The 22,424-nt window shown below is 54.1% G+C and overlaps 2 protein-coding genes across 5 annotated transcripts; one reads left to right on the top strand and one right to left on the bottom strand.

Moving 5' to 3' along the window:
* Positions 1-1,902: 1,902 nt before the first annotated feature.
* On the bottom strand, positions 1,903-10,953 carry USHBP1 (USH1 protein network component harmonin binding protein 1). Of its 3 annotated transcripts, none has more exons than XM_082621994.1 (13): positions 10,454-10,953; positions 10,211-10,359; positions 9,542-9,980; positions 7,420-7,545; positions 7,107-7,243; positions 6,795-6,935; positions 6,343-6,516; positions 5,471-5,720; positions 4,699-4,920; positions 3,895-4,001; positions 3,560-3,682; positions 2,858-3,087; positions 1,903-2,550 (listed from the first exon to the last, which is right to left on the bottom strand). In XM_082621994.1, exons 1-12 carry the CDS (start codon positions 10,505-10,507, stop codon positions 2,898-2,900), a joined length of 2,112 nt encoding a protein of 703 aa, XP_082478120.1. In that variant the 5' UTR covers positions 10,508-10,953; the 3' UTR covers positions 1,903-2,550; positions 2,858-2,897. The 3 variants fall into 3 exon arrangements, with proteins under 3 accessions (XP_082478120.1, XP_082478122.1, XP_082478121.1); XM_082621996.1 differs by having other exon boundaries at positions 5,627-5,720; XM_082621995.1 differs by lacking the exon at positions 1,903-2,550 and having other exon boundaries at positions 2,822-3,087.
* A 2,722-nt stretch (positions 10,954-13,675) lies between these two features.
* Positions 13,676-21,746, top strand: BABAM1 (BRISC and BRCA1 A complex member 1). 2 transcript variants are annotated; one of them, XM_082622245.1, is made up of 10 exons: positions 13,676-13,764; positions 14,075-14,163; positions 14,666-15,004; positions 16,239-16,297; positions 16,885-17,005; positions 17,087-17,165; positions 17,897-17,921; positions 19,867-19,996; positions 20,192-20,278; positions 21,261-21,746. In XM_082622245.1, exons 3-10 carry the CDS (start codon positions 14,717-14,719, stop codon positions 21,462-21,464), a joined length of 993 nt encoding a protein of 330 aa, XP_082478371.1. In that variant the 5' UTR covers positions 13,676-13,764; positions 14,075-14,163; positions 14,666-14,716; the 3' UTR covers positions 21,465-21,746. The 2 variants fall into 2 exon arrangements, with proteins under 2 accessions (XP_082478371.1, XP_082478372.1); XM_082622246.1 differs by having other exon boundaries at positions 13,679-13,764; positions 14,037-14,163.
* Positions 21,747-22,424: the final 678 nt, after the last annotated feature.

Raw genomic sequence — 22,424 nt, 5'->3', positions numbered from 1 at the left:
ACAGGAATTCCCACCACCCCTGCGGGGCCTGCCCCTTTCCCCTTTAATTTCCTTTTCTTTCTGTGCTTCACAGAAAGGGCTTGGCCGGGGGCCGGCTGGACTACAGATGTCTCTTCCAGGCTCCCCAGAGCCTCCCAGTTGCCGTTCTGCCTCCACGTCACACACACACCCACACCCACACACACCCACACACCCACACACACACACCCCCCAAGACCCCGGGCTGGGGCAGCCAGCATATATTGCATATATTAAGCACTCTTTGTATGCCACCCCAGCCACCCTGGGCAAAGAAGCCTGGGTCTCTGTTTCTGGGCCTGTTAACATTTAACCAGCTGGAAAAGCCCTTCCTGCAGTGACCTTTCACCTTGGAGTCCTGCAGGTCCAGGCACCCGGCCTTATCTCCTGCCCTGTCCTAGGCTGAGCTGGACACCCGGGCACGTGGCAGGGCCTCTGAGGCTGTAGGCAGGAGAGCAGTGCCCTCTGCCCCCACCAGCTCCTACACCCTCGTCTCTCAGGAAGCCTCCTTGGGAAAAGCCATTCCCCTCTCCAGATGACGTCTGAGGGGGCACCCTCCGTGACTAGGGCAGGAGATGCTTGGAGATCATGCAGCACTTAAGACGATACCAAGGTTCTGGACAAGCCAGGAAACAGATGCCCAGCCCTGGGCCTCTGGGCCTTCTGGGGAGGGTCTGGCTGGGTGTGAGGTGGGGGAGGTTTTAACAAGTACAGAAAGCAAGAAGGACTAGGGTTAGACACGAGCAAGGACTTTCTATGGGTCTGACTAGAGTGGAGTTCTCTGCCCTGTAAGCCGCTCTAGGGGAGGGGGGCCTGGATGGTTAGAGAGGACCCTTTGGTTCTGGGGGTGCCGGGGAACGTGGGGGTGCTGGCTGGGTTTTGAGGTGAGGACGGGAGTCCTAGGTCCCTGGTCTGGACTTTCTAGGATCCTTGATGGGGTGGGGGGAGACATGGAGGTGGGTGTCTCAGAGAAGAGATGAGAGAGGGAGACTTGTAAGGGAAAGAAGGCTCAAGGAAAGGAGTCAGAGGCGGGCTGGAGAAGGGAGGAGGCAAGGAACTGGGGTTTGAGGGCCACAAGTCTGGAGGAAGGGGGCTCCGAAGTGGCGGTCTGGGGACCGGTTGGAGACTGCGAGAAGGTCTGCAGCAGATCCCGGGACCTCGGATTGGTCCAACCCTTCGGCGGCCGCCCCGCCCCCTCCCAGTAGCTCCACCGCCCCCACACCCCGGGCCCTCCGGGGGAGGGTCGAAGTCCTGCCCCGCCCCCCTGACCCCTGCCCGCGGCCCCGCGGTGACATTTGACCTTGCAGCGGCCGCGGACCGGGGACAAAGAGGCCTGGGCCCATCTGCCGCGGGGGCATCCGTGGGAACCGCAAGACCCGGCTCCGGGCGGCCTGGGAACCTGCCCCCGCCCCCCAATGGCGACCTCAGCTCCTGCCTCCACCTCCAGCGCGAACTCCTTCCCCACCCTCCAACAGGTGACCTTGTCTCCTCTCGGGTCCCCCCCCTCCACGGGCAACCTGGTGGGACTCGGGGCTAAGGTCACTTAGACTCTTAGGGAGGGAGAGGAACAAGAGGGGGGTAAAGTCGGCTCCTCTCTTCGGCCACTGGAGACCTTGCCTGCCTGAGTTTGCCTGCTTTCTTCAAAGCCCGCCTCGGTCCAGAGAGAGTGCGCGGGGTTCGAAGGTCACCAGCCCCAGCGCTTGCCCGAGGAGTCTGTAGATCCGGAGGACCAGGTTGAGTCCTGGCGGCTTACTAGCGCCGACCTCAGGCCAGCCTTGCCCTCCCAGGGAGAGCCGGTAACGCCGCGCACACACCTGCACAGGTGCTGCCTGGAACCTCGCGCCCCGCCCCCGCCCCCGCCCCCCCCCCCCCACCGGGCTGAGAATGAAAATCTTTCTAATCCCCGTCTTGAGTTTCAGCTACCGCCCAGGACGGGACAGCTGGCGACTAATCCGGAGCGGCAGGGTCGAGCCCAGCCCCCCCTTTCCCAACTCTGCCAGACCCGGGTGGAAGGGCAAGGGGTGTGGCCTACGCAAATAACATGCTAATCAGTTACCTGCTATTAATCTGACACTAACACCTCCCACAGTTCCCATCTCTGGCAGGTGAAAGACTCAACTTCTCAGCCTGGCCAAGGGCCATCCAGGCCCTGGAGGGCAGTGTGCCTCTTTGCCCACCATTAGCACCTCTCTGAGTTCCTCATCAACAGCTGTACAAACCCCCTGAATGACTGCTTGCAGCTTTTCTTCCCTTTGCTTTGCTCACCACCCAGAGGCCCTTTACCTTAGCTCCACATTCTTTGAATGCAAATTCCAAAGCCACCTCTGATTCCTCCTCCCTCCACTTTCACTCAGGGAGCAATGCTCTTCCAGCTAATGTTCCACACCCTGAACTGTTCAGGCTTCAGTCTTCCTTCTGGGTTATGGGTATCTTCCTCTTGGGAACATCTGCCAGGCCAAACCCAGCATTTCCTTGGGAAGGAGGTGCGCAGGGGAAGGTGTGCCCTGCCCCAGTGGACTCCTCCCTGGGCTTCTGGAGACAGATAAGGGTTGGAATTTCAGCTCTGGCTATGTAACCTCACTGAACCCTGAATCCCCCCAGCCAGCCCTGGGGATCCTGTCCCCACAGCCCAAGCTGCTTCTGGCATGACCCTGCTGACATGTCTCTTCACATGCCACATGGTGTCAGGCCAAAGATACCAAGTTTATCTCAAATGCCTGGCCACTATCAAGCCCCAGACACCCAGGTATCAGCCCCCATCACACCAAACACGCCTCAACATGCAAAGTCATGCCACATGACATAACATCACTCCAGAACAGTTTATGACATGACCTACCATAATTATCTGGCACGTCCAGACACAACCAGAGCAGGGCTTATAGAAAGGTCCCCCCTGGCCGGGGAGGCAGGCAGGGCGGTCTGGGCCTCCCCAGGGCCCTTGCGGTAGCTTCCAGCACTGCCAGCTCCTCTGCCTGTCGGGCTTCCATTAGTGCCACCTGCTGCTCCAGCTTCCGCCGTTGCTCTTCCTGCTTCCGGTGGGCACCACGGAAGGCCATGACCAGGGCACTGGAGGGAGTAGGAGGATGAGCCAGGAAACAGCCCCCCATTCCACCCAAGACAGGGGCTGTGTACTCCCAGCTCCAGACGGGAGCTCTTTTTTTTTTTTTTTTTTTTTGCGGTACGCGGGCCTCTCACTGTTGTGGCCTCTCCCGTTGCGGAGCACAGGCTCCGGACGCACAGGCTCAGCGGCCATGCCTCACGGGCCCAGCCACTCCGCGGCACGTGGGATCTTCCTGGACCGGGGCACGAACCCGTGTCCCCTGCATCGGCAGGCAGACTCTCAACCACTGCGCCACCAGGGAAGCCCCAGTCGGGAGCTCTTTGAGATTGGGTCTTCCTGGGGTCCCAGAATCACTCAGTAGGGGCTGACACACATCAGGCACCAGAGGAGGTGTGGAATGGATTGAAGCTGCCACCCACCTTACAGGGGGGAAGCTGAGAGCCAGGGATGCTTCTGAGGTCACACAGGGGGACCCACCTGTGAGCTTTGCATAAATCACTGTTCAGCTCAGTACTCTGAGCACGTCTGGCTCGCACCTTCTGAGCCACCTCTTCCAGCTCTTCCCGCAAGGACTGCAGCTGCTCCCGCAGGCCCAGAGCCCTGATACAGGGGTGGAGAGAGAGGGGCTCACAGCCATAGCCAATCTTGTCTTCCTTCCCTCCTCCCACCCACCTGCCCAAGATGTTTCCATGTGAACACAACTGTGTGCAGGTGTATACCCAGCCCTGCACGGTATGCAACACCCCCACGGGCTCTCACATATTTCCCCTACCCAGGCCACATATCCCCCAGCATAGGACCCAGGCACACACCGGGTGAGTGATGCTGACAGTTCCTGGGCTACCTCTTCTGGGTTCTGCACTTTGCTCACTTGGCCTCCATCAACAGCCCTGCTGCCACCAGGGAGAGCCGGAGGGCCCTGTGGGACGCAGCAGGGAGGGTAGTGACACTGGCCTAGGCTGAGTGTGTGCTCAGCCCAAGTTGGACATCGAAGTTGCCCAGATTGTGGTGGCTACAGCCCCTGCTCTCACAGAGCCCCCACTCTGGTGAGATACCCCAATAAGGGTACAGTACCCAATAAGGGTACCCCAATAAGGTACAGGGAAATAAATACTATCTCATTTTCAGGCAGTCCACGAGGACTTCCTGGAGGAGGTGGTGTCTGAGCTCAGACCTGTAGGAGTTTGAGGACTTAATTAGAAAAGGAGGGAAGTGACTAGTATTCCTGGCAGGGGCACAGCACTTACAAAGCCTTGGAGGTAGGAGAGATGATTCAAAGGAGGGTTCCAGAAGCTGCTAAGGCTTTAAGCAGAGGACAGACATGATTAGACAGTAAGGGGCAAAAAGGAAAGCCTCACGAAGGAAGCTGGAGGGGGAAAATGAATCAGCCTGGGGGGTGGGAAGGAGGAGGCACAGGTGTGACTGGAAGGCATTAAATCCCTTGGGGCTTATTGGGCTAAATACCCTCAAAGAAAGAAACGTGCAGCTTAAACATTCAACTCCTTTTTTGTGTGTGTAGAAATGGAAACTGAGGCTCAAAGGGGGCTATGATTAACCAGGACCACATAGCCAGTAATATACTGCTATCCCTACCAGGTCCAGGCAGGGCCACTCACCTGGGACCACTCCTCTTCATCTCCACTGCTCCCGCCTCCACTGCTGTCTCCACCACTGCTGTTGGCCCCACCAGTCCAGAGTTTTGCACGCTCCCAGCGCAGCTGCTCCAGCAGGAGCACGTGGGCTGGGCCCTGGGCTCGGAGGGCAGCCTCCCGCAGCTCCAGAGCCCGCTTCTCCCGCCGCACCAGCTGTAGCCGAAGCATCAGGTCTGCTAGGGTCTCCTAAGAGACCAAGGAGAGGGTAGAGGGTTTGCACCTCTAGGGTCAATTGTTGGGAAAACTGAGGCTCTAGGAGGCGCCCACTGAGAGCAGGTCAGGCAAGAACCCCAACCCTCGCCATGATCTTGCAAGATGGGAAATATCATCCATAAAAACTACAGCTGTAGAAATGGCAGTTCAGAGAGAGCAAGTATATTAGACAAGGTCAAGTAGCAGTTCAGTGGAAGTGTCTGAGTTTCTCCAAATTCAGAACCTCAGCTTTCATGCCAGGTTATAACCCCCAGGTTATGCCCCCTGCCCCTATCTCTTTTCCATAGGAGGGGCATCTTGGAAAGCCAGATTGGGAGTCTTGTGAGAAACTGAATTCCAGAGGATGAATTCCTAATCATCCCTCAAAATCCCAGCTCCAACTCTCCTCCCTCCAGGAAGCTTGTCCCCAGCCCAGCAAAACTCTCCCTTGTTACTTGGTCCCTGAATCACATCTCTCTCAGACTCAGCAAAGGGTTTGGTCCCACCAGGAAAGACTGACACAGTGGCCACAGCCCATGTGTACCCGTGTGGCCACCAGGTCCTCCTGGATCTGCATCTTCTCCAGCCGGGGCAGGGCTGGGCCAGGCTGGGTCCCCAGAATGGCCTGCACCATGGCTTCTGCACGGGGCACAGCAGACATGGGTGCCAAGGTGGGACCAGGCTCTGGGGGAATCTTCACCAGAGCACGGCATTCCTGAAGACGCTTGACGTAGCCCTGGAGCTGTATAGCCACCTCCTGTGGTGTCGGCCTATCCACACTGCTGCCCTCAGGGCTACAGGAAACAGAAAAGGGGCCTATGTCAACACTGCTGGGCATGGTTGTGCTAACTTTGTGCCAACGCTGGTGGGCTTCATCAGCTTCCATCTTACTGACCATGATGGGTCCTTCCTATGCCATCTATGCTGGGCATGGTCAAACCAACATGGTGGGTACCATAATGCAAACCCCAATGGGCAACATCAGCCATCAGTGATGAATGATGGATGAACACCATCATGCCGATGGGCACAGTCACTTTATGTTATCATGGTGGATGCCATCACACCAACCCAATGGGGACCATCACTCAACTTGCCAACCCTGTCAGGCAGCATCATGCCAATGCCAGTGGGTACCAACATCAAGCCAACCCCATTAAGCTCCATCATGCCATTTCTAATCAGTGGGCACCATCATCCATCTTCATGCCAACTCTGGTGGGTCCTATACCAACCCCAATGGCTGTCACTGCTGTGCCAACTTTGTTGTGTAGGAACCAGCCAACTCCAGCAGGCCTCATGCCAACCATAGGAGCCATACCAACCCCCAACATGTGGCCAGTTCTGAGAGCCCCATTTTCTCCAATCAGAGCCCCACTCATTGGCCCACCCAGTCCCCAGGGTTCCCAGGCGTACCTTGGACGTGGATCCTGCAGTATCCCTCCATCCATGGCAGCCTCCTCTTGCACCAGAAGCCTCTGAGCTTCCTTCTCAGCCGCCTCCAAGTCATCCATGAAGGCTCCTTCTCCTGCTCCTGAGTCTGCCTTCCGAAGAGTGAGCAAGGCCCCATATGCCTCCTCACAGTGTTCACTGTGGGACACCAGTTCTGAGCGCTCCAGGACACCCATCTTGCTGTGTAGGTGACATCCTCACTTGCTCCTGGACCCCTCACTACTCCTCCCACCCCCACCCCTGGGAGTTTGTAAACTCCTTCAGCACTCTTGGACTAAAATTGCCTTAAGTTAACTTCTGTGGTGAGAGAAAGTACTTTCCTGCAAGGGCTCTGTCTCTCTCTGGGGATTGGGGCTATCCTCTGAGGACACCCATTTCCCTCCCAGTCAGTGATATCATGGGCAGGGTGCACTGACCTATACTGCAAGGCTAGACGCAATGCAGTGGCCTCAGCCTCCCGCTGGCCCAGCTGCATGCTGAGGCCCTCACACCGGCCCTTGTACTCCTGGAGCACAGCTGACAGCAGACGGTTGAAGCATTTGAGCTTCTCAATGTTCCTGCCTCCAGAGGTGGGGAAGAGGCAAAGTGAGAGGCCTTGAAGGGCAGTTAGAACCCAGTTGATTTCCACCCTTCCCCACCCCACCCCAAATCCAGCTCCAGACTCCTGGCTTTATAACCCAGCTGGGAGGCACCAGTGCCCTTATGAGCTCAGCATTTGTGTCTCTTACCCCTGGAGATGCTCCATCTGGGCTTCCATGATGTGCATCTCGGGGGCAAGGAGCTGGGTGGGGAGAGACCCAAGCATCTGGGTGCTGGAATCACTCTGGAGGCGCCGGAGCAGGGGGTGAGCCAGGGAGAAGGGATCCTGCCAGAAGGAGGTGACTTGATTCATCCAGATTGTCACTGAGAGCCCAGCATCACGGGTTTAGGTCTTTTCCAACCCCAGAAGTTACTGGATCACATGACCAGGATTTGAGTCTCATGGTCCTGAATCCTAAGGATCTTAAGAGCATGCATGATTTTCAGCTTCCCACAACTCACCTGAGTGCCCCAGGTCTCCCCATCAGCCCCAGAGCTGCTGGAACCACTACCCGAGCCGCCTGCTTGGTCACAGGAGGGAGGTGGGAAGGGCTTCAGCCTCAGCAGGGAATCCTGCAGCTCCTGGACCTGTGGGGGAATGGGGGATGTCAGGCCTGGGTGCTCAAACCACCCACCATCCTTCCCTAAAACCTGTTCCTGGAGCAGTGGCAAGAGCCCCAGGTGGAAGGTAGGACCCCCAGACACTCATCCTGCCAAACCCCTCCCTGTATAACCTTGCACAAGTCACTCAGCCACTCAAGACTTCTCTTTCCTTAGACATACAGATGGCCGACAGGTACATGAAAAGACGCTCAACATCACTGATCCTTAGGGAAATGCAAATCAAAACCACAATGAGATACCACCTTACATCCGTTAAAATGGCAAGCATCAAAAAGACAAGAGATAATAAGTGTTGGCGAGGATGTGGAGAAAAGGGAACCCTCATGCACCATTGGTGAGAATGTAAATAGGTGCAGCCGCTATGGAAAAAAAAGCATGGCATTTCCTCAAAAGAGTAAAAATAGAATGACCACATGATCCAGCAATTCCACTTCTGGGTATTTATCCAAAAGAAACCAAAACACTAACTCGAAAAGACATCTGTACCCTCATGTTCATTGCAGCATTATTTACAAGAGCCAAGACATGGAAGCAACCTAAGTGTCCGCTGATGGATTAGATGGATAAGATGTGGTATATACATTTATACAATGAAATATTATTCATCTGTAAAAAAAGAAACCTTGCCATTTGTGACAACATAGAAGGACCTTGAAGGCACTATGCTAAGTGAAATAAATCAGCCAGATAAAGACAAATACTGTATGACCTCATTTACATGTGGAGTCTAAAGTAAAACAAGGGAATTCCCTAGCAGTCCAGTGGTTAGGACTCAGTGCTTTTACTGCGGTCACCCGGGGTTCAATCTCTGATCGGGGGACTGAGATCCTGCAAGCAGTGCGGCCCAGCATATATCAATCAATTGACCAATCAATCAATCAAAATTTTTAAAAATTGAACTCACAGATACAGAGAACAGGTTGGTGGTTGCCAGAGGCGGGGGTTAAAGGGTGGGTAAATTAAAAAAAAAAAAAAAAGACTTCTCTTTCCCAGCTGGTAAATGTGCTCCACTCTGTAGGGAAATGAGCCCCACTCCTCGTGCTGGGCTCCCGCAGCCCCAAGTCTCACCTCCTGTGTCCCTCCTACCCTGACATCCCCTGGGCTCTGGACTTGGACACAGAACTGTCCCTTTAATGGCCCCGTGTGGGTGGCTCATGGCATTTTGAGCTGATCAAGGCCCAAACAGCTCTGGTCTCCCTCTCACCAAACCTGCCCCTCCCGCACGCTCCCTATGTCTCACTTCCAGTCTCCTAGGCTCCCAACCCAGGGCTCATCCTCAACCCCTCTCCAGCTTTCTCACCCCACCTGCCAGCTCCACCTTCAGCATCACCCAGAATCTGCCCACTTCTCACCACCTCCACAGCTTCCATCCCTTACATGTCTGGACCAGTGCCTCCTTCTGGATCTCCAAGATTCCAGCCTCTCCCTCCACTAGCTGTTCCTCCCACAGTGGCGAGAGGGCGCCTGTGAATGCCTGCATCAGGTCTCCACCCTTGCTGCCTCGGAACCCTCTGTGGCTCCCACCTCACTCAGAGCAAAAGCTCAAATCCTCCCTGCAGCCCGCAAGGCACTCCAGGATCTGCTCCCACCACCTCCGTAACCTTGTCTCCTCCTGCTCAGCCCCACACTGGCCTCCTCACTGTTCGTTGAACACAGTAATCACACTCCAACCTCAGGGCCTTTGCATATGCCGTTCCCTTTGCCTGGAATGCTCTTCCCCAGCTCCTTGCATGGTTCCTCCCTTGCCCCCCTGTGGTCTTTATTCAAGTGTCGCTGCCTCCTCACTGGGCCTCTCTGATCACCTTAACTAAGGTTGCAAGGGACCTTTGTCTCTTTGGGGTTCAGCAGCCAAGCCTCCACAAAAGCTTTACAAATGAACAAATGATTGAATGTGTCCTACAACACGCCTGCCGCCTCCCTCCCACCAGGGAGCCCTGGGAGGCAGCCCTGCCCCACTCACCTCTCTCTGCAGCATCTCCTTCTCAGCCTGGAAGGCCTTCAGGGAGTTCTGTGTGCGGATCAGCTCGTCCTCACGGCTGCCCAGGGCCAAACGCAGCCAGGCGTTCCTTTCAGTCAATCGGGCTGCATCCCGCTGGCAGCTCCCAGCCTGCTCCTGCTCCAAGCAGGGCTTTGGTCCCCCCTCACTTCTGTCCTTTGCCTCCAACGGCCCAGGACGTCTTGGGGGCTGGTGGCGCCAGGCAGCAGCAGTGGCTTCCAGAGAGCTCAGAGCTTGCTGGAGAGTCTGAAACACGTCAGGGGCTGTGGATCCAGAGGGGACATTCTCCCTGTCCCATGGGGCTGCCTCTGGGGCCTGCTGGGCTTCCTGGGCAGGCTCATAGGGCCCCTCGGGGGCTGGAGCAGGTCCCCTGCTAGAGTCCCCATCAACTTCTTTGTCAGTCCTGTGAAGAGGTGAGACATGGAAAGTTCTGGAAATGGGGTCATCTGGGGTAGCTAACACAAAGAAGCTTTGTAACAAAGCTGGGACTGCATCACACAGGGCCTTGAAAGTCAGACTGGGGGCAATGGGAGCCATGGCATGTGTGTGAGTAGGGGAGGGACATAAACAGATCTATGGGTGGGAATGATGTGTTAGGCCTGTAGTGGGGGACACAGACCAAGTGGGCCTTACCTGCTCTCCAGGCCCTGACCTTTGGCCTCCGCCTCAGGGCCCAGCGGCTCTGGCTTGCAGCTATCCTGAGATGGCACAGGGCCCGGCTCGGAGCTCCCACTGGCTGCCTCAGCCTCTTCTGAACTCTCTGCCACAGGGTCCAGCTCACCCTGCAAATGATCCCCAGAGCTGAGCTCTGAGCCAGGCAGGTCTAGGTCCTGGGGTCTCGCAGAGTTGGGTGTGGCAGGGAGGGGGGACACTTACGGGCAGAGCGTGCCTCCCTCGCCGGCTTCGGGGCCGTGTGGCCCTGGCACTCATTGTTATCCAGAAATCAGGGTCCTCTGAATCCTCCTCCTTCCTCACCCCCTAAAAGCACAACCTGATCTCAGCTCAAAGCAAATGATAGCCTCAATTTCCTGTCCTGTTATATAGGCATTGATTTCACTTCTCCGAAAGGATCTTGAGTTATCAATGTTGATTTGGCACATTTGAATGCCTCCCTTGATGGTCAGCTCACAACCTCTCAAATTTGCCCTCACCTCTTCTTTCTTTTCGGCCTCCTTTATTTTTCACTACCTCTTTGCTCCCCTCCCTCCCCTATCTGGGCTTGGGACGAGGACTTCAACAGTCCTCTCTCCTCCCCAGCGCTCTCCTGAACCAGAGATTCCAATCCTGGGGTTTGGTCCCCTCAGCCCGCTCTAATTCCCTGTTCTTCTGGGGGCACCTTGGTCAGAAAACCAAGTCCCTGGGCACTCTTGGGGTCACTCTGGCCACTGCCTACTCAGGCTTGGCCTGGCCAAGGCCAGCCTGGGAGGGGCCAGGAAACAGGAAGCCCACTCCCCGGCCATGTGACTTGTTATTGTGCAGTTTCCTCTTCAAGGACAGCGGCTTCCTCCAGCCCCAGCAGGAGGACATATGTCCAGCTCCCACGATGTTAGTCCCTCCTCGCCTCTGCTTCCAAGCCCATGGCTCCTCCATCTCTGACCCTTGGATTTTATTTCTCAGAAGCTAGAATGCTCCCCTGGGCTGATGCTCTCCATCTGGCTCCCCTGTGAATTTCTTTCCTCTGCCTATCCCTTCAGCATCAGGGTCAGAGTTCTCATTCCACTTCAAGTCACAGACAGACCTGGGACTGGTACCCCTGAGCAAGTGATGGTCCCCTCTGAGCCTCAATTTCTATATCTTCCTACAGTGTCATGGGAGTTTGTTGTTTTTTTTCAAAACAAACAACTTGTATTGAAGTACAGTTGATTTACAATGTTGTATTAGTTTAAGGTGTAAAGCAAAGTGATTTTATTCTTTTCATTCTTTTTTATTCTTTTTCAGGTTCTTTCCATTACAGGTTATTGCAGGATATTGAATATAGTTCCCTGTGCCATACATACATCCTTGTTTTTTTTAATCTATTTTATATATAGTAGTATGTACCTATTAATCCCAAACTCCTAATTTATCCCTCTCTCCTCCCTTCCCCTTTGGTAACCATGTTTGTTTTCTTTTCTTTTTTTGTCCCCCCTCCTTTGTTTTTTGGCCATGCCACGCAGCTTGTGGGATCTTAGTTCCCCGACCAGGGATTGAACCCAGGCCCTCTCCTGGGCCCTCGGCGGTGAGGGTGCAGAGTTCTAACCACTGGACCGCCAGGGAATTCCCAGTAACCATAAGTTTGTTTTTTTTATGTCTGTGAGTCTATTTCTATTTTGTAAATAAGTTCATTTGTATCATTTTTTTTAGATTCTACATATAGGTGATATCATATGATATTTGTCTTTGTCTACTCAGTTCACTTAGTATGATAATCTCTAGGTCCATCTATGTTGCTGCAAATAGCATTATTCATTCTTTTTTATGGCTCAGTAATATTCCATATTGTGCGTGTGCGTGTGCGTGTGTGTGTGTGTATACATATATTCCAGTGTTATAGAAATTTTAACAAGCAATTTGCACATGGCCAGGCACCACCGGGAACTAAACCATAAGGCACCCTCCTTGTTCCCTACTACCTTTCTGACCATCCCATCTCTGCTTCCTCTGCCAGCTACTGTTTCTTCTCCATAAATGCTGGGTTCCTCAGAGCCCAGATGGTCCCTACATCCTGCTCATTTTTCCTGAATCCACCTCTAAAGGGCCTCCTCCTCATCTCCATCCATAGTCACAGTCCAAGCCTCTCCTCCCCAACCTGGATACCAGCCCAGCTCCCTCCCTGGGCTCCCCAGCCATCCCTCCACTCCCTTCCCCAACAAAGCCGAAGAGATCTCACTGTTCACCTACCTGGCTCATACACCCTCCATAGCTCCCCATTGCCCTTGGGAAACATTTCAAGTTCTTCAGCCTGGCATTCAAGGTTTTTAAGAAAATTATGCCTGCGGCTGGCACCAATGTGTACTCCACACTCTAGCTGCTATAACCTCCTCTGTGAACAGCTGAAGTTTCTCAGTTCTCTCACACCCTGGTGCCTTTGGCCATGCCTTAACCTCTGCCTGAAACACACCTTCCTTCCTTCTGCACTTCTGTGTAAACTGTGCAGAGCCTGGGATAGCCTGAATCTTTCTGGTCCCACTGACAGAAGCTATGAGGCTGAATCTTCCTGTTTCTGTGTCTCCAAAGGTAGTAGCGAGAGAAGTTGCAATCTCTGACTTGGGGGTACCCGGGGCATTGAAATTCTCACTCTTAGCTTCTGCTCTGGCCATATTAACCTGTGAGAGGTTCCACCACTCCAAGGGTCTTCAAAGCCTCCAGACTTTTGCCCAGGCGGTTCCTTCTGCCTGGAATGACCTTCCTCCTCTTGTTTTTCTAGCAAATTCTCCATCCTTCAAGGCTCATTTTCCACAGCCCCTCTGGGCTGTCACTGAACCAGAGCCTGGCTGATGTGGACAGGCTTAGCAGACTTTAACAAATAAAGAAACTGAGGCTCAGTTTTTAAATGGTTATGGAGCTGAAGGGAGAAATGTGCATGAAGAAGGAAGGGGGGATTGAAATAGTTCTGGCTTAGCATTTTTTATTTTTTGCAAATATTTGTGAAATAAGGAGAATTAAATAATTGGGAGGGCCCTTGGGCTCTGGACCCCGCCCACCTCTGCCGCAAAAACCCCTCACTGAGGTTCAGTCAACTCTATTAATCACCAATCAGCCCCACCTCTTCTAAATCCCACCCAACTCAGTCCCGCTACGTTTAATCACACTGCAAACTAGGACTTCTCCATCTTTCTGAGACTATCGCACCGAAAGCCCAACTCCATTCTGCCTCGTTATGGTAGAAACGCTGACCCGCGCAGTCCGAATCTGCCAGAAACATAAAAGCTCCGCCTTATCTGACTTTAGCCAATCACATTCCAGATCCCGCCCCCCTCAGCTCCGCTCCAGTCTATCACAATCCAAACCCCACCTCCTAGAACAGTATCAGCCTATCAGCTTCCAAGGCTCTCCAGCCTCGTCCCATACATCTCTCCTCTAGGCCTGCGGCCTGCCGAACTACATTTCCCAGGAGGCGTGGCGGCCGCGCCGTACCATTTCCGGCTGGTAAAGATGGCGGTTTCCCACCGAGCTGGCAGCTGAGTCGGAGGGAGGCTCACGCTACGGTGAGCAGGAGTTGGGTGGTGGAAGCGTGCGGGATCCGTCCCTAGAGGCCCAGCTTCCCTAGCCCCAGAAATTCAGCCCCTCACTTGCCCTGAGGCTTCTGCCTTCAGCTCTGGTTTCTCCTGCAGTCTAGCCTCCATCCCTCTTGCTGCAGCTAAGCTTTGTTTTCCTTAGAGGTTGTGGGGACTGCAAGGCTCAGAAACCATCCCCGGCAGCCCGCACCCATTGCCCAGATGGGCAAACTGTTCCACTAGCGTCCTGTTTTTCCTCAAAGGAATTGTAATACCAGATCTGCTCCCCTTCCGTGTGCAGACACCCCGTAGGCAGCCAGCGCTCCGCTGCGGAGGAGGGAACCCTAGAAGTTATTATTCTTTTATTCACCAAGACGTCTTCAGTTTCAGGTAACAAAAAACCCAACTCAATCTGGTTTAAGCAAGAAAGGGAATTTAGGCATAGCTGGATTCAGGTGCTCAGAAGTGTATCTGTCATTTTTTGGGTGAGCATCATTACAGGCAAGCTCTCTTTTCCTTCTTGGAGGCAAAAGAGGCTCCCAGCAGCTCTGGACTTGTAACTTCCCAGCTTTGCAACTCTGAAGAGTTCCTTTTCTCTAACAGTACTATTGGAAGTCTCAGAGCTGCCCCTCACTGGCGTGTGTTGGGTCATGTCCCTATCTCTGAGCCATTCACAGTGGCTCACTAGCCAAAAGAGGGAGGGGAGGGGTTAGCCCTACAGAAAAAAAAAGGGAGACTGTTATCTCGAGTCAGGGTGGATGCTGGGCTGATAAGTGTTAAAGGCACCCATCCTACAGATGAGGAAACTGAGGCCCTGAGAGGCGTTACTCTTAGTAAGCGACTCATGACCTGTTCTCCTGCCCAATAACCAGATGCTTTTAAAACCCCTAAGGGAAGGATCCTGGCTTCCCCCGTACCTGCTCCATCCAGCCACTCAGGAGCCATGGAGGTGGCGGAGCCCAGCAGTCCCGCTGAAGAGGAGGAGGAGGAGGAAGAGGAGCAGTCAGCTGAGCCCAGACCCCGCACTCGCTCCAACCCTGAGGGGGCGGAGGACCGGGCGCTGGGGGCCCAGGCCAGTGTGGGCAGCCGCAGCGAGGGCGAGGGTGAGGCGGCCAGTGCTGACGATGGGACCGCCAACCCTCCCGGAGCCGGTCCCAAGCCGTGGCAGGTGCCTCCACCAGCCCCAGAGGTCCAGGTGCGGACGCCAAGGGTCAACTGTCCAGAGAAAGTGGTAAGTGAGGGGCTTGACCAGTGGCTTCGAGGTGTTAGGGAACCTTGGGTTACACATCGTCTTTTAGGATCCACTCTGGAAAACAGTCCCTTTGTTCTAGTCTCCTAGGGCTGCCACAACAAGTTATCACAAACCCAGTGGCTTAAAACAACAGAAATTCATTTTCTCACAGTTCCAGATGCCAGAAGTCTGAAATGAACGTGTCGTGTTCCCTCTGCAGGCTCTAGGGGAGGAGACTTCCTTGACTCTTCCAGCCTGTGGTGGCTCCAGTCGTTCCTTGGCTTGTGGCTGCATCTCTGCAATCTGTCTCCGTCTTCACATAGCCTTCCCCTCTGTGTCTCCCAGTCTTCTCTTTTCTTTCTTTCTTTTTTTGTTTGTTTTTCTTTGGCCGAGCGGCATGCGGGATCTTAGTTCCCTGACCAAGGATCGAACCCGTGCCCCCTGCAGTGGAAACGCAGAGTCTTAACCACTGGACCGCCAGGGAAGTCCCCAGCCTTTTCCTTTATGAGGACACTTGTTCTTAGATCAGAATGATCTTATCTCAAGACGTTTACCTTAATTGCATCAGCAAAGACCCTAATTCCAAATAAATTCACATTCTGAGGTTCCAGGTGGATATATCTTTTAAATTTATTTATTTATCTTTGGCTGCATTGGGTCTGTTGCTGTGTGCGAACTTTCTCTAGTTGCGGCAAGCGGGGGCTTCTCTTTGTTGTGGCATGCAGACTTCTCATTGCGGAGGCTTCTCTTCTTGTGGAGCACAGGCTCTAGGCGTGCGGGCTTCAGTAGTTGTGGCACGTGGGCTCAGTAGTTGTGGCGCACAGGCTTAGTTGCTCCGCGGCATGTGGGATCTTCCCGGACCAGGGCTCGAACCCGTGTCCCCTGCCTTGGCAGGCAGATTCCTAACCACCACGCCACCAGGGAAGTCCCAGGTGGATATATCTTTTAGAGAGCCACAATTCATCCCACTCTTCCCTTGTTTTCTTGTTTCTGTGTTAAATGTTCTCTGGTGTGTTTGTTCACTCATCAACCTGGACTCCTAGTCCAGTGCTCTTTTCCCTCAGCTGCCTCCTTCTAAAGTGGACGGCTTGGCTGGGAATTGGGAGTCATCATATGGCCTTTTCCAATGGGGCTGCTTGGAGAGGGCCAGCAGAGTGGTGCGGGGGCCTGCATTAATGTTCAGTCACCAGGTGCTGCAACCCACAGCTCTCACCACCCTTCAACTTCATTGCAGATCATCTGCCTGGACCTGTCGGAGGAAATGTCGCTGCCAAAGCTAGAGTCATTAAATAGGTGAGAGGGATATTTGGGGGCTTGAGTTTGCAGCTATGGCTGGGAAGGGCCCAGCCCAAAAAACGCAGGGCTGTCTCTCTCAGACTCACCCCTGGGGCCTGGCGGTATTGGAGAGTAGCAATGATATCTGGTAATGATATAGCTGCAGCCCATCGGGGCTCTGTTCTAAGCACTTGAGAGCTATCACACGCCACCCAGGTCACAGCCATGACTCGGAAACTCCAAGAAGCAAAATGACTTGCCCGAGGCCTCCCAGCAAATGGGCAGAGCCAGATTCAGACCAAGGCCTGGCTGACTCCAAAACCCTTGCCCCTGAGCAGCTAAGTCTCACTGGGGTCAGGCAACAGGGCCTGGATGGGGCCTGAGGACGAGCCCGCCTTCCCCTCCCTGGCACTCGTGATGACCTGCGCTGAGCAAAGGTGGGGTGCCTCCCACAGATCAGATGTGAGACCCAGGCTGGCCAGAGGGACCCTTTGGAGAGGGCAAGAGCTGGAGAGGGGTCAGCTAGGTTTGCGGCTGGGCTCTGCCGCCCCCACTGCCGCATGACCTGGGCCTTAACTACCCGGTCACTCTCTGGCCCTCCCCAGCTCCAAAACCAATGCCCTCAACGTCTCCCAGAAAATGATCGAGATGTTCGTGCGGACAAAACACAAGATTGACAAGAGCCACGAGTTCGCGCTGGTGGTGGTGAACGATGACACTGCCTGGGTGAGGCTGGGGCAGGGCTGGGTGCCCTGGGGTCCCCTGGGGCTGAGGGAGCCCCTCGCTGAGTCTCATGCTTCCCTGCAGCTGTCCGGCCTGACCTCTGATCCCCGAGAACTCTGCAGCTGCCTCTACGACCTGGAGACGGCCTCCTGCTCCACCTTCAGTATCCTTTCCACACAGGGAGCCCCAGGGAGCGGCCTGGCTCAGCCTGGCTCAGGTCTAGATCCCAGTTCTGCCACATCAGGCTTGGGCCAGCCACGCCTCTGAGCCTCAGTTTCTTCATCTGTAAAATGAGAGCCATAAAACCTCCTACCCCACAGGGTCGCTGTGAAGATAAAGTCAGAATACAGAAGCAAAAACAGCTGATTTGGACTCTGGATGTCAAAAATGCATCCACTTGGAGAACACTTCATGAAGGGCTAAGTACACAGTTGGTGCTCAGCAAGTGGCCGTATGTGACTGAAAAGTCACAATCATTGCTACAGACCCTTCAACCAGGGCACAGCACATTTTATATTAACTTGAACATTAAAGGCTCACTGCAGCCCAGAACTTAAATATAATATGATCCCTGTGAGTTACAAAGAAAACAGTAATGAGGGGAGGGGGACAGGGACACCCATGGCTCTTTCTTTGTGAGGAGAATGGCCCTAGCCCTGAGGGAAAGGGGGCTTTGAATCACTACGGGCCTTCAGGGCATCTGATGCCAGCCCCCTAGTTCATGATCTGTGCTGAGGGAAAACAGGCTCAGAGGGCAAGCGACTGGGACAGGGTCACACAGCGTGGGTCCTGGCAACCGGCTCAGAGGCACCTGCGCTCTTCCGGCATCAGGAGGGAAGCCACCCACCCCTGCCCAGCCATGCGCCACTCTGCTCTCCTTAGCGTTCCCACCAGATCTGGAAGGTCTCTTCAGCCTCATGTAAGTCCCCCATGGGGAAATTGTTGTTCGCCTTTGAAGAGAAGAACCCCTTCTGGGTAAAAGCTCCAAACAGCCCAGAAATAGTCCTTTAGGGAGGCCTAAAGCCTTCCTTTCTCACCCTTTCTCCCTGGAACAATTGCTCACTTACTTGTCTGGAAGCATTTTTGCAGAAGAGGTTCCTTGTCACATCTCACCCTCTGTGTTATTCTCTGACAGCCCAGTGGTTCTCCACTACTTTCGTATTGATTGATTGATTGATTGACTGCTGCATTGGGTCTTCGTTGCTGCACACGGGCTTTCTCTAGTTGCGGCGAGCAGGGGCTACTCTTCGTTGCAGTACACGGGCTTCTCATTGCGGTGGCCTCTCTTGCTGCAGACCATGAGCTCTAGGCGCATGGGCTTCAGTAGTTGCAGCATATGGGCCCTAGAGCACATGGGCTTCAGTAGTTGCAATGCATGGGCTCAGTAGTGGTGGTGCACGGGCTTAGTTGCTCCGCGGCATGTGGGATCTTCCCAGACCAGGGATCAAACCCGTGTCCCCTGCATTGGTAGGCAGATTCTTAACCACTGGACCACCAGGGAAGTCCCTCCACTACTTGAACCTGGAGGCAGCCAACTTTTTCTTTAAAGGACCAGATAGTAAATATTTTTGACTTTGTTGGCCACATCATCTCTGTCTTGGCAACCAGACTCTGCCCATTTTATTTTTTAATTTTTTTGCGGTACGCGGACCTCTCACTGTTATGGCCTCTCCCCATTGCGGAGCACAGGCTCCGGACACGCAGGCTCAGCGGCCATGGCTCACGGGCCCAGCCGCTCTGCGGCATGTGGGATCTTCCCGGACCGGGGCACGAACCCGTGTCCCCTGCATCGGCAGGCGGACTCTCAACCACTGCGCCACCAGGGAAGCCCCTGCCCATTTTAATTAGAAAGCAGCCACAAACCATAGGTACGCAAGTGGGCATGGCCATGTACCAATAAAACTTTATTTGCAGGCACAAATTTGAATTTCACGTTTCTGATTGTCACAAAATATTCTCCTTTTGGTTTTCTTTCTTCCCAACTGTTTAAAAATGAAAAAGGTTCTTAGCTTGTGGGCCCAAGTATTCTAAGCCCTGTTTTTGCCAGCCCCTTGATGGTGGCCAAGGAGCTTGTTTTGCCCATCTCAGCAGATTTTGGAAGTGAATCTATGGGGTAAATTCCTAATGGAGAACAGGCTGGAACAAGGTGGTCTATGTTTTTAATTTTGCTAGACTTTGCCAAAGCGCTTTCCCAGGAAATGAACCCTGTTCATCTCCCCCCACCAGCACCGGGGTTGCTCACACGGCTGAAAGTCCTGCCCATCTGATAGGTGGGAAGAGACCACATCTTATTTTGCTGTGCTTTTCTTTTCATTCATTTTTAAGCCATTCAGTATTCTTTCAGTAATTTGTCTGTTTGTTCCCTTTACCTATTTTTCTAGGGGGATGTTGGCTTTTTTCTTGTCGGTGATCAGATTTGCTTTTTACATATTAAGAACATTAGCCCTCTGTCTGCCTAGTGCCCTGTACTCAATGTGAGAACCATCTGTGGCTGAGTGGGGAACTGGGCACTGACTTTGCATATAAGATCTGGTCCCTGCCTCAGAGTCTCCTGGCCTGGTAGGGCAGGTCCAGCTCAACGCAGTGATGGGGGACGCTTAGGGTGCTGAGGTTGGCCTGAGCAGGCCCTAGCTTTGGGGTCAGCAAAACCTCTGATGGAGCAGGAGAGGTCAGGCAGAAAGGAGAAGCTGAGGAGGTGCTGGGGCAGAGGGAACAGCATGTGGGAAGGCTCAGAGGAAACAATGAACTTGGGAGGGGTCAGGTGGGGCCTCATATACCTGGTGAAGAGCTGGGCTCTCTGATGGTGACAATAGGGGTGTGCTACCAGGGTGTGCTCTGACCTGTCCCCCATCCCTGCTGCGCAGCCAGCAGAAGACTGAGCTGCCAGTCACAGAGAATGTGCAGACGATTCCACCGCCGTATGTGGTCCGAACCATCCTGGTCTATAGTCGTCCACCCTGCCAGCCTCAGTTCTCCCTGACGGAGCCCATGAAGGTGAGGGAGGCCTGGGAGAGGGAGGGATGCCTACAGCCAGCAGGATGGTGGTTAGACACTAGGAGGGACTTCCTGACCACAGGAGCTGGGATGCCTAGAGTCAGGTTCCCAGAGTCTTGGCCAGTACATGGGGAATTGTGATCATGGGGGCATGGGGTGACCAAAGTCCCAAAGGCCGGCTTTCTTCCCCTGCAGAAAATGTTCCAGTGCCCGTATTTCTTCTTTGATGTTGTTTACATCCACAATGGCGCCGACGAGAAGGAGGAGGAGATGAGTTGGAAGGTGAGAGGCTGCTGTGGGTGTGGGTGGCAGGCGGATGTAGGTGCAGATGGGATGGCTCCGAACCCACCTGCCCCGGCCTTGAGGGAAAGGGGGACTTTGAATCACTAAGGGACTTCAGGGCATCTAATGCCAGCCCCCTAGTTCATGATCTGTACTGAGGGAAAACAGGCTCAGAGAGGGCCAGCAGCTAGGCCAGGGTCACACAGTGTGTCTCTGGCACGGTGGCACCTGGCAACAGGCTCAGAGGCACCTATGCTCTCCTGGCATCAGGAGGAGGGAAGTCACCCGTCCCTGCCCACCCACGCACGGCTCTGCCATTAGTCTTCTCCTTAGCGTTCCTGGTCCTGCTGGATCATGGTCATTCAACTTCCATTTCCCACATGTCTTCAGTGAACTAATGGGGCTGTTGGGACAGTGGCCCATGAGTATGTAGGGTCCTGTCCACCTCATCCCCAGCGTCCCCTGCTTCTCTCTCTTCCTGCCTTCGCTTTCTCTGTGTCCTCTGCCTGGAGCACGCTTCCCTCCCTGCCTTGCCAGGCTCTGCTGGTCCTTTACATCCCAGCCCTGAACTATTTGTGGCATCTCGAGTCGGCCACTTATCTCTCTGAGCCTCACTTTACCCAACTGTGAGCAGAGGGGGTTGAGCCCAGCTCCTACTTATACTTCAGTACCCAAACGGGAAGTCCCTACTTGGAGAAAACTTCCCTGCTTCTCAAGGTAGATCAGCATGGGGGCTGGGGTCATTGTATCCGACTGTGCCTCTCCAGACTAGGGGCTCCAGCACTGAGACCTCTTGGGGTCCCTAGCACTGAGTGGGTGGCAGGAAATGTTTGCTGAATGTGGGAATGTTTTCTGCCTCGTAGACTCCTCTTTACCCTTCAGAACCCATTCCTGAGGCCCCCTCCTGGGAGGCCCTCCAGGACAGAGGGGGGGGGCCTGTCAGGGGAACCTCTGCCTGAACAGCCCTTCCTTGGCCCCATAGGACATGTTTGCCTTCATGGGAAGCCTGGATACCAAGGGTACCAGCTATAAGTACGAGGTGGCGCTGGCTGGGCCCGCCCTTGAGCTGCACAACTGTATGGCCAAGCTTCTGGCTCACCCACTGCAGCGGCCCTGCCAAAGCCATGCCTCCTACAGCCTGCTGGAGGAGGACGATGAAGCCGCCGAGGTTGAGGCCACTGTCTGAACCATCCCTGTACGTCCAACCTTCTAGTACGATGAAACACTTGGCCGAGAATGCTGGTTCTCACACTGGGCTCTGTGGGACCCCCAGAGGGAGGTCTAGGAGGTATCCAAGGCACCTGGGGAGCCCTGAAGGAAACCTAGGATTCCAGGAAGCATCCCAGGGACTCTGGACACCCATTCCCTATGTTTCCCAGCCCATATCCCACTCCGAGTTTTTCAGTTGTGATTCTTGTTGTGCCCTGTGTGATTTTTGTTATCAAAATAAAAATCTGAGAATCCCTAACCCAGGTCCACAACAATCAACTTGTGTTAATTGGAATCTTTTTCGTTGCAAGTGACAGAAAACCCGCCCACTGAGCAGAAAGGAGAATGGCTTGGTTCTTATGGATAAGAAGCCATGGTGTAGCTTCAGGCTTTGCTGTATCCAGGTGCTCTGACATTGCCATTGGGGAGGGCTGAAATACCCTGCATGGTTGGTGTTCAGTGTGCCCTGCTTTCCTCCCAACCCATGGAAAGGGGTGAGATGGCTGTGACTGCTCCCCAAATCCCAACCCAGGTGAAGTGAGGGCTCTCCCAGCACCCCTTATAACTGTCCTTGCCTAGGTCATGTAACTTTGCATTGGGCCAGTCATGGGCCAGAGCTGTGGTACACTCTGATTGGCCAGGACTCCATCAAGCTTCTCTGGGAAGGGAGGTTTATAGTTCCATCAGGAAATAGTGTGGGTGCTCCCCAGAGGAAGGGAGACAGATATAACAGGTGCATCACTCAACTATCTTACTGGATGATGAGCAATTGTGAAAAACTTACCGGCTAGGTTTTCTCAGTTCCTTATCAAACGAAAATAGCTTTATTGAGAAACAGCTTTTCCTTCCCATGAGGATTTATTAGGCACCTGTGTGCCAGGCCCCTCGTTCAACTTCACACCAGCCTGGAAAGGATTATTCTCCCATTTTGCATGTG

Source organism: Mesoplodon mirus (genome assembly GCF_964341445.2).
Source record: "Mesoplodon mirus genome assembly, chromosome: 5".
NCBI classification, from domain to species: Eukaryota; Metazoa; Chordata; class Mammalia; order Artiodactyla; family Ziphiidae; genus Mesoplodon; species Mesoplodon mirus.
The sequence above is the reverse complement of the archived record's forward strand: the minus strand, read 5'-3'. Positions and strand labels throughout refer to the sequence as shown.

Excerpts from the sequence above, each read along its gene's own strand:
- BABAM1 (XM_082622245.1), top strand. The coding sequence starts at position 14,717 with ATGGAGGTGGCGGAGCCCAGCAGTCCCGCTGAAGAGGAGGAGGAGGAG. Across the intron at positions 15,005-16,238 it reads TCAACTGTCCAGAGAAAGTG|ATCATCTGCCTGGACCTGTC; the intron begins GTAAGTGAGGGG and ends ACTTCATTGCAG. Across the intron at positions 17,166-17,896 it reads GGCCTCCTGCTCCACCTTCA|ATCTGGAAGGTCTCTTCAGC; the intron begins GTATCCTTTCCA and ends CGTTCCCACCAG.
- USHBP1 (XM_082621994.1), bottom strand. The coding sequence starts at position 10,507 with ATGAGTGCCAGGGCCACACGGCCCCGAAGCCGGCGAGGGAGGCACGCT. Across the intron at positions 6,936-7,106 it reads CAGATGGAGCATCTCCAGGG|GAACATTGAGAAGCTCAAAT; the intron begins GTAAGAGACACA and ends CTCTGGAGGCAG. Across the intron at positions 5,721-6,342 it reads CTGCAGGATCCACGTCCAAG|CCCTGAGGGCAGCAGTGTGG; the intron begins GTACGCCTGGGA and ends TGTTTCCTGTAG.